Source organism: Octopus bimaculoides, chromosome 28 (genome assembly GCF_046866305.1).
Source record: "Octopus bimaculoides isolate indiv1 chromosome 28, ASM4686630v1, whole genome shotgun sequence".
In the NCBI taxonomy this organism is placed as follows: Eukaryota; Metazoa; Mollusca; class Cephalopoda; order Octopoda; family Octopodidae; genus Octopus; species Octopus bimaculoides.
The window spans coordinates 25514454-25524453 of NC_142955.1; the positions used below are offsets into that span (position 1 = coordinate 25514454).

General features: G+C 40.3%; 1 protein-coding gene across 17 annotated transcripts in view; it reads right to left on the bottom strand.

Annotated features, from left to right (window-relative positions):
- LOC106876583 (cyclin-G-associated kinase-like) overlaps window positions 1-10000 on the bottom strand; it is a 105508-nt gene that overhangs the window by 54314 nt on the left and 41194 nt on the right. For all 17 annotated transcript variants that reach the window (XM_089344711.1, XM_089344710.1, XM_089344706.1 and 14 more), the window contains one exon: window positions 6579-6640. In XM_089344711.1, coding sequence (XP_089200837.1) covers window positions 6579-6640 — 62 coding nt within the window. The remainder of the gene's footprint in view (window positions 1-6578; window positions 6641-10000) is intronic.

Here is a 10000-nt window from a genome sequence, read left to right on the forward strand (position 1 = left end):
TATATATATATATACATACACACACTCACATATACATGTATACACTCACATATATACATGTACATACACTCACATATACATATATATATATATATATATATATATATATATATATATATATATATATATATGTACACACACATATACATGCATATACACATTCGCACACATATTTATACACACACAAATATGTGTGTGTGTCTGTGTGTGTGTGTGTGTGTAAAGGTATGATTATTTACAGGAATAAAAACAGAGTACTTAACATAAAAGTAAAGTGAGGCACAGTGAAGTACACACTGATGTAGTCTATTAATGATAATTTGTCATAACTTCAAGTTTCACTTTCAGTGTATGATAAACAAGCTGACAGATGTAAACATAGAAATAACCATGTGATATATTTTGTTTGTTATAGAAATAACCTTGTGATGCATAATATATTTCTGGCTCTAAGGGGAAAAACCTCTTAGATAGTCTTGTTGGGAGAAGGTTAATTCCAGTTGGTGATTAGAAAGACTTTTAAAAATGGAAATGATAGCATTTAGATAGCATAAAAAATGTATAAAAATATATATCTGCTAGCAGAGAAAGTGGAATATAAAGAAAAATGAAAGAAGAAATTAAATATATATATATATATAAAAAAAAGGTCTATGTGGAAATATGTATGAAAAGTTCAGTAGCCATCTGTAAGAGGATGAAGTTGGAGAGAAGGAGAGAGAATGTGAATGTTTCTAGTAAATACTTAAGTATTGGAGCATACTGCTTTATGGAAATATAACAAGCAGAAAATGTCAGAGTATATATATATATATATATATATATATATATATATATTTCTGAAATATATATAGTAGGATCCAGGATGTCTACTAGTGAAAATGAATGAATGTTTCAGGTAAAAAGTCCAATCAACCAGTTGGTGGTATGATCTAGTGTTTTAAGAGGTACTTGTCAAAGTGGTGTCATTTAGTAAGTATCTCTGATCTGACATTTCGATAGTTTGATTTAGTTAGTTCCCGCAGTTAGTAAGATATTTTTGAGTATCAATTCCTTTTCAATGATTTATCCCATTTCTATAGAGTCTGCATCTCTCAACATCTTACACTAGATGCTGAAATTGTATAACTGAACATTTTTGTTGCAATCCTCTTGTCTATATTTCTAAAAATAGAAATATAATTCAAGTACCAGTCTTTGAATTTATCTTCCATGATACCATCATAATATTTATACACAATGTTAAAATTTCAACCAGGGGAGGTGACTTCAGCTTCAGCTTTGTATAAATTATTAAGAGGGCATGCATTTGAAATTCTGAATTTGCAGTTAGCCTCAGTTAGTGAAAAGCTGGTTTACATGTTATAAAGACTTTTGTGTCGAAGATACAGCTGTAACTCAGTTTAAAGTTGTCTCTATTAAATAGTGTTCTGCAAAAGCAGTTGATTAGGAAATCAAATGTTTATCATTTTGTTGTAACATAATTTGTTCAGATAACCAGACAACAGTAAAAACAATGTAATGAACTAACAAATCTTTTTACAAACCAACAATCGATATTCCTTGTGAACTAACCAACTGACTCCTTCTGACTTCACTGCGAACAAACATGAACTTCACTCAACTCCAAACTCTGACCTTGAACTCACTGAGATCGTTATTATTTATATTTTACTTGGACCAGTCTACCCCTTGCAAAGGGGTGTTGAAGCTCTCATCACAACTCATTTAAAGCTAGAAAGTTTGTTAAGTAATATTAGACTTGTAACCAGTTATCTTAAATAAGGGAAATGCACAATGCTATACGTCTGAAAAGTTTAAATCTGACAGGGGCAGTGACAGACAAGAAAACCACACAGTGGCAGCAACAAACAAAATCCATCCACCTTTCTGTCTGTAGATAGATACATTCAGTAGTGGTGAGCAGCGGGAATGAGCTCTCGACACTGCAATGATGCATAAACACTTTCTTTATTTGAGGATATTTTTCATAACCTTAGGTTTCATGCTTTGAAATTCACAATTTTCAAATGCTTCAAACATAAAACAGTGGTAAAACAATATCTAAATCTAAAATGGAGGCAGTTTTACTACTACTTTACATGTAGAGCATTTGAAAATTGAAAATTCCAAAGTATGAAACCTATGGTTAAACAGCAATCTACAAATATATAATATCAATATCATATATATATATATATATATATATATATATATACATATATATATATATATATATATATAATATATATATATATATATATATATAATATATATATATATATAATATATATATATATATAATATATATATATATATATATATATATAATATATATATATATATATATATATATATATATATATATATATATATATAATATATATATATATATATATATATATATATATATATATATATATATAATATATATATATATATATATATATATATATATATATATACATATATATATATATATATATACATATACATATATATATATATATATATATATACATATATATATATATATATATATATACATATATATATATATATATATATATACATATATATATATATATATATATATACATATATATATATATATATATATATATACATATATATATATATGGGAGATTATACAAAAAATAACAACAGACGAGGACAGGTGGTGTAAATAACAAAAGTATATATTAGTATGACGCTCGGGAATACGGAAAGTCTTTGACGTTTCGAGCTACGCTCTTCAACAGAAAGAATACGGAGACAAGGAGAAAAACACGGAGAAAAAAAATTGAATAGTGTTCAGTCAACGGTCAATCATAATAATGGCCGATCATAACAATGGCTGACTGACCGGAAGTTAGAAATTCTTATTTCAGGAGAGCTAAGAAAGGGGGAGATAACGAACGGTGATCGGGAACGAGGGGCTGTGTGTGGGAGGTAGACTGCTGGTGATCTTGACGTATGTAGTGTGAAAATGGGGGAAGGGAGAAAGTGAGAAAGTAGTTGGTCAGTTGTAGTGTGTGCGTGGTGTGATGCGAGGGTATTGGTGTGGTGTGCGTGGTGTGATGCAAGGGTATTGGTGTGGTGTGATGTGAGGGTGTTGGGAGGTGGGGAAGGCATGGGTGGAGTGTGGGGTAGAGGTAGGGGTATGTGGGTAGGGTGGGGTATGTGGGTAGGGGTGGGTGGTGGGTGTAAGGAATTGGATGGGGTGGAGTGGGAAGGTAGAGTAGGAGTGTGTTGGGGTGTGGTGGGATGAGCTTATGAGGGAGTGTTGACGAGGAGGGAGAAGGGGAAGGTCGATGTAAGAGAGGGGGAAGATGGGTATGGGAGGGGAGAGGAAGAGAGGAGAGAGGGTGGGTATAAGAGAGGGAAGGGGGATTGAGAGAGGGGGAAGGTGGGTATGGGGGGAGAAAGAGGGGAAGGTGGGTATGGGGGGAGAAAGAGAGGAAGAGAAAGAGAGGAAGAGAAAGAGAGTGAGAGAGAGGGAAGAGGGGTATGGGGGGAAGAAGAAAGGAAGAGAAAGAGAGTGAGAGAGAGGGGAAGAGAGTGAGAGAGTAAGGGTGAGAAAGAGAGTGAGAGAGAGGGGAAGAGAGTGAGAGAGTAAGGGTGAGAGAGTAAGAGAGTAAGAGTGTAGAGAGTAGGAGAGTAAGAGTGTAGAGAGTAAGAGTGAGAGAGGGGGGAGTACGGGTGAGAGAGGGGGGAGTACGGGAGAGGGGGAGGGGGAGTACGAGAGAAGAGAGTGAGAGAGAGTAAGAGAGAGGAGAGAAAGAGGAGTGAAAGAGTAGGAGAGTAAGAGTGTAGAGAGTAAGAGTGAGAGAGGGGGGAGTACGAGAGAAGAGAGTGAGAGAGAGTAAGAGAGAGGAGAGAAAGAGTAGGGGTGAAGAGAAGTGGGAGTGGAGAGAAGTATGAAGAGAGGTGAAGAGACGTACAAAGAAGTAGGAGTCGGAGCAGGAGGTGGGGGAGGGGAGAGATGGGTGGTAGGAGGGGGGTGGGGGAGAGAGACAGGAGGAGGGGGTTAGATGAAGAGTGGAGGGGAGTTGAGCCCATGTGGCGCAAAGGAGCGAAGATAGAAGATTAATCCCTGTTCACGGCGCAAACGGGAGTCCGGATGGCCCCTGTGCATGGACAGTCCAAACACCGACAGGTGTTGCCGCAAGGAGTGGCCGGCAGAACGGAAGTGGCGTGACACCGGGGTGTCATTGCCGACGTTGATATCTCGGAGGTGTTCCGCGAATCGGTCGGCCAGGCGCCGCCCCGTTTGTCCGATGTACAGGGATTGGCAGAGAGAGCAGGAGAGGCAATATATGATGTTGGTAGACGGTGCAGGTGAAGGAGTCGGTGATGCGATAGGGTCGGTGATGGGTGCTGGTGAGGAGGGTGGTGTTGGAGAGGTAAGGGCAAGTGCGGCAGCGTGGGCGGGAGCAGGGGAACGAGCCAGGTTGGGAGGTTGGGTTGGGGAAAAAGCTGTGGACCAAGAGGTCCCGTAGGTTGTGGGTTCGTTTGAAGGAGGGGAGGGGTCGATTAGGGAAGATGTGGGAGGTGGAGGGGTCGGACTGGAGGCGCCGAAAAGCTCGGAGAATGGAGCGTTGGAGGGGTAGGGTGGTGGGATGGTAGGTGAGGGGAAAAGGGAGGCGGGAAACGGCAGGGCGGGTTCGGGTTGAGAGAGCAGATGCACGGTCCACAGAACGTGCTCTGGCAAGGGCGGTGTGGATGGTGGTGGGTGGATATCCACGCAGGCTAAAGTGGTGAGCCATGAGTTGAGACTGAGTCTCAAAGTCATGGCTGTCGCTACAAAGTCTGCGTAGACGGAGGAATTGGGAATAGGGGATGGAAAGTTTTGTGTGTCTAGGGTGGGAGGAGGAGAAGTTGAGATAGGAGTGTGAGTCTGTGTGTTTGTAGTGGATGGAGGTGCTAAGGGCGGAGTGGAGGATGCTGACCGAAATGTCGAGAAAGGGGACAGAGGTGTCAGAGACAGTACAGGAGAAGTGGAGGGCAGGATGGAAAGATTGAACGAAAGAGAGGAACGAGTCAAGATGTTCACGGGAGAGAGAGGTGGCACCGATACAGTCGTCGATATACCGGCCGTATAGTTCGGGAGTGGGACCAGTGAAACTGGAGAATATTTGGGCCTCAACATAACCAACGAAGAGGTTCGCGTAGTTGGGGCCCATTCTCGTCCCCATGGCCACTCCCGAGACCTGCTGGTAGATATCTCCCGCGAACGAGAAGCAGTTGAGAGATAGGACAAGTTCGGCCAGACGAATGAGTGTGGAGGTGTCGGGTTGTGGGTTGGGGCGTTGGTCTAGAAAAAACTTCAGGGCACACAGCCCCTCGTCGTGGGGGATCACTGTATAGAGGCTCTGGATGTCTAGAGTGAAGAGAAGCTTAGAAGGGCCGGGAGGGAAAGAGAAAGAGTTGAATAGACGAAGCGCGTGGTTAGTGTCATGAATGTGGGAAGGGAGAGAAGCCACTAGGGGGGCGAGGACACGGTCTAGGTATTTTGAGATAAGCTCGGTGGGGCAGTTGCAGGCGGAGACGATGGGGCGGCCAGGGTTGTTCGGTTTATGGATCTTGGGGAGGAAGTAAATGGTGGGGGTGCGTGGGGTGCGAACAATAAGGTTGGAGGCGGTGGCGGGGAGATGGGAGGAGAGGATGAGGTCATGGATAGTGGAGGACACAGTCTGTTGGTAGCTGGGCGTGGGGTCGGAGGGCAGAGGGCGGTAGAATGAGGTATCTCGAAGTTGACGGAGAGCTTCGGCCTCGTAGAGGTCCGCGCGCCATACTACCACGGCTCCACCCTTATCAGCCGGTTTTATGATGATGTCCGTGCGGCGTCGGAGGGATCGAAGGGCCGAGAGTTCGGCTGGGGAGATGTTGAGTCGAGATGGACGCCTGGAAAAGTTAAACCGGCCCACAGCGCGTTGGCAGGCGCCCGCGAAAAGATCAACTGCCTGGAACTGGCCAGGAGCAGGCGTCCACTGGGATGGTCGTCGGCCCAGGTCAGTGAAACTACACTCTCGGAGTGGTTGGCATCCAGCTGTAGAAACTCTGCCAGATCAGATTGGAGCCTGGTGCAGCCTCCCTCAAATCTAGTATGGACCCCTGTTGAGAGCCACTGATGTAGGGGCTCTAATGCCTATTTACCACAATAGCTGTGAGACACTGAAAATACAGTCTGAGAAACAGAGAGATAGACATAGAAAGAGAGAGGTGAGAGGGGAAAAAGGCACAGAGAGAGAGGGGGGAAGATAGAAAGAGTGAGGAAGAAGGAAACTGAAAGGAGAGAGGGGGGAAGGAGAGAAAGAGAGAAAAGGAAAGAAGATGGAAAGGAAGAAATGAGAAAGAGAAAGGAAGAGAGGGGGGGGAAGAGAAAAGAAGAGAAAGGAGAGAGAAAGAAAGGAAGAAAGAGAGGGAGAGAGAGAAAGAAAGGAAGGAAGAGAGGGAGGGAGAGAGAGAGGAAGGAAGAGAGAGAGAGGAAGAGAGGGAGAGTAGGTATAGAGACTGCAAAAGAAAAAATGAGAAGAGTTGCAGTGAAAAAAAAAAAGAAAAAAAAGCAAACTTACTTTCAAGGCGTACTCCTTGCCAGTGCTGATGTCTTGGGCCACATAGACAAATGCAAACCCACCTGAAAAGAGAGCAAAGTAGAACTAAAAAGAAGGGTGCATATAATGTGTGGTGCATAGTCCTGCAAAGAAAACAAAAGAAAGAAAATAAAAGGTAACATTAGGATTTGTAAATGTTGATTCTGGAATTAAAGGTATGAATGGCCAGTTAATGCCTTCCTTGGGGAATTTTTTTTTGGAGAAAACGTTTCATTTTCAGACAAATTCTTTTATTGCCTTTTTTTAAAAATAATATTTTTAATGCTGAATATGGAAATAACACTTATTGACCAAAGACAACAAGGAAATCTGTGGGTTTGAGCAGAATATTTACTCTAAAGATATTTTGTCTTCAGCAACTCAGGAATAGTAGTCATTTCCTTTGATTTCTAGAAATCAAAGGAAATGACTACTATTCCCTTCACACTTTGCTTTTATGACCTGGAAATGAACGTTTTAAAACTGACCCATTTTACACTGCATTTCAGACAGATTCAATACTGAGTTGCTGAAGACAAAATATCTTTTCAGCAAATATTCTGCTCAATACCACAGATTTCTTTCTGGACTTTGGTCAATAAGTGTTATTTCCTATTTGCTTCGATCTAGAAATCAAAGGAAATCACTACCATTCCCTTCAAACTTTGCTGTTGTGATCTGGACATCAATGTTTTGAAACTAACCTATTATTATTCCATTACATTTCAGATTGATTCAGCACTGATTTGCTCAAGCAGAAATATCTTTAGAGTAAATATTCTGCTTAATACCACAGATTTGCTTGTCAGTTGTTTGACCTTAACCATTTGAGCATGTCCCTTGGTGGCTGACGATATGAACATCTCTGATGATGAGCAGGCGTAGTGGGGGAGCATGATAGTCATGTGTTGAGAGGGCTTCTTTGGGGTTTGAATAGATATTATAACAAAAGCAAAGTTGGAAGGACATATTAGACATTTTTCATACTTTCTAAGGGCCAGCAAATAGGTTATAACAGCTGTGACCAAAGGACAAAAATCATGTTAGTGTAATTGAAACAAAAGGGGATGATAGACTATCATTTCCGCAAAGACCCCAAAGGGTTACCATTAAGAATGAACAAGGGGATGATCGAGAAAATAGCAGTAAAGACTCTGGAAATATCACTGATTATTAAATTATAAATACATTTAATTGTTCAGAAATTAAATGAAAGGGATGGGCATGGTTGTGTGGTTAAGAAATTCACTTCCCAACCATGTGATTTCAGGTTCAGTCCCACTGCATGGCACTTTAGGCAAGTGTCTTCTATTATAACCCCAGGCCAACCAAAGCCTTGTGAGTGGATTTGGTAGACAGAAACTGAAGAAAGCCACCAAGGAGAAAGCCATGGCAACTGAAACTAGTTCAAGGTGGTTTGGGTTGGCTAGAGATGGCAGACGGAATTCTTCTACAGGTGAAAGCTAATTCAGTCCTCATTGCTCCATTCAGGTGAGGCATTCAGGCTTCCGACTCTGAGATACTTGCTGAAGATATAGAAAGTTTACCAACATTATGATTGCTTTAGTCACTGCCAGAATAAGAGCAATTCCTAGCGTTTTTACATGGGACAAGGCATCTCTGATGTTATTTCACACAGACATGGAACATGTGTACACATGTGGGACTGAACCTGGAACCATGTGGTTGAGAAGCAAACTTCTTACCACACAGTCACTCCTGTACCTGTTAAGATGTTTTCATGAACAAGAACGCTCTATATTAAATGCTTATACTGTTTATATATATATATATATATATATATATATATATACACACATAAGACAGATGTGATTTGAGGGAAATTTGGTTGCTATTTCTACAAGGTCTTGCTTCTCCAAAAAGATGAAGGGCAAAGTTGACCTCAGCAAGATTTGAACTTGGGATATAAAGATGGATAAAATGCTGCTGAGCATTTTGTCTGGCGTGCTAACGGTTCTGCCAACTTGCCACAAAACAACAATAGCCACCATACAACCACCACCAAGATTATTGCTGCCTACAACTATAACTATCATCATCATCATCATCAACGCTGTCATGATTACCTGTATCACTTCACAATGTTTATCTCCATAATTAACATCGCCCCGAGCACTTTTCCCCACCACCACCACCACCATCGTAGCCAATGTTACCAAGAGATAACACCAGGATATGTGGAGTTTGGACATTGCACAATCCAATAGAAAAGAGGCCTTGAGAAATGTCTATAATATATATATATATATATGTTTGTGTGTGTGTGTGTGTTTATATAAAAATATACACGAGTATATATAAAGGAGGCCACTAAGTGGACTGCTAATATGCTAGAAGAAGATCACATGTCATGGGTCTACTAAGACCGAATAATTCTCAAAGGGAATTTAGCAAATTAGTAAACACATGACATGTGATCTTCTTCTAGCACATTAGCAGTCCACTTAGTGGCCTCCTTTATATATACTCGTGTATATTTTTATATAAACATATGCAATAATCCTTGAGATTTCAGATATTTTTTCTGAATATCCCTGATTCTTTTAATGTGCTTGTTCCCTGGTATTAAATTGATATTAATTCATATCCAATTTATTACCCTACTGTTTTAATTTAATTATATATATATATATACACACACACACATGTTCTGACAGAGGTAAACAAGGAAACCTCTATGTGGTTACCTGACATGTCGAAAATAACAGCCAAATCTCCCTCTAATTACACCTTGCAGCCTTACATATGTAGATGTCATTTACGAGCTAATGAGGGAAACCTCTATATGGTAGCTAGATCTGGTAGAAATAGCAACTAAATCTCCATCAAATCACATCCGACTGTCTTATGCATGTATGAGCCAATGAGACCTCTGCAGGATAGCAAAGACCTTGTAGAAATAGCAACCAAATTTCCTTCAAATCACATCTGTTTTATGTATATATATATATATATATATACAGTATATATGTATACACTATGTGTATAGCGTATGTATGTATGAGCCAATGAAGGAGACCTCTACAGAGAAGCAAGATCTTACAGAAATAGCAACAAAATCTCCCTTAACCTTTTTGATCCCAATCTGCCTGAAACCGCTTCTGGCTCTGTAGTACAAATGTCTTGTTATTGAGAAGTTCTGAATTAAAATCTTCCACCAAACATTAGTCACAAAAGGGTTAAATCACACACTACTGTCTTCTGTATGTATATATGTATGTATGAGTCAATGAGAGAGATCTTTACAGGGGCCATTTTAGCAAATTACATGTTAAACAAGATACTCGTGTGGACAGATGAGTAGCCACAATCCTGAAAAAAACCACCTAGACAGAATTTGTTCTCAGCACAAAGTTCTAGAATGAGTATCACAACACCTCTTG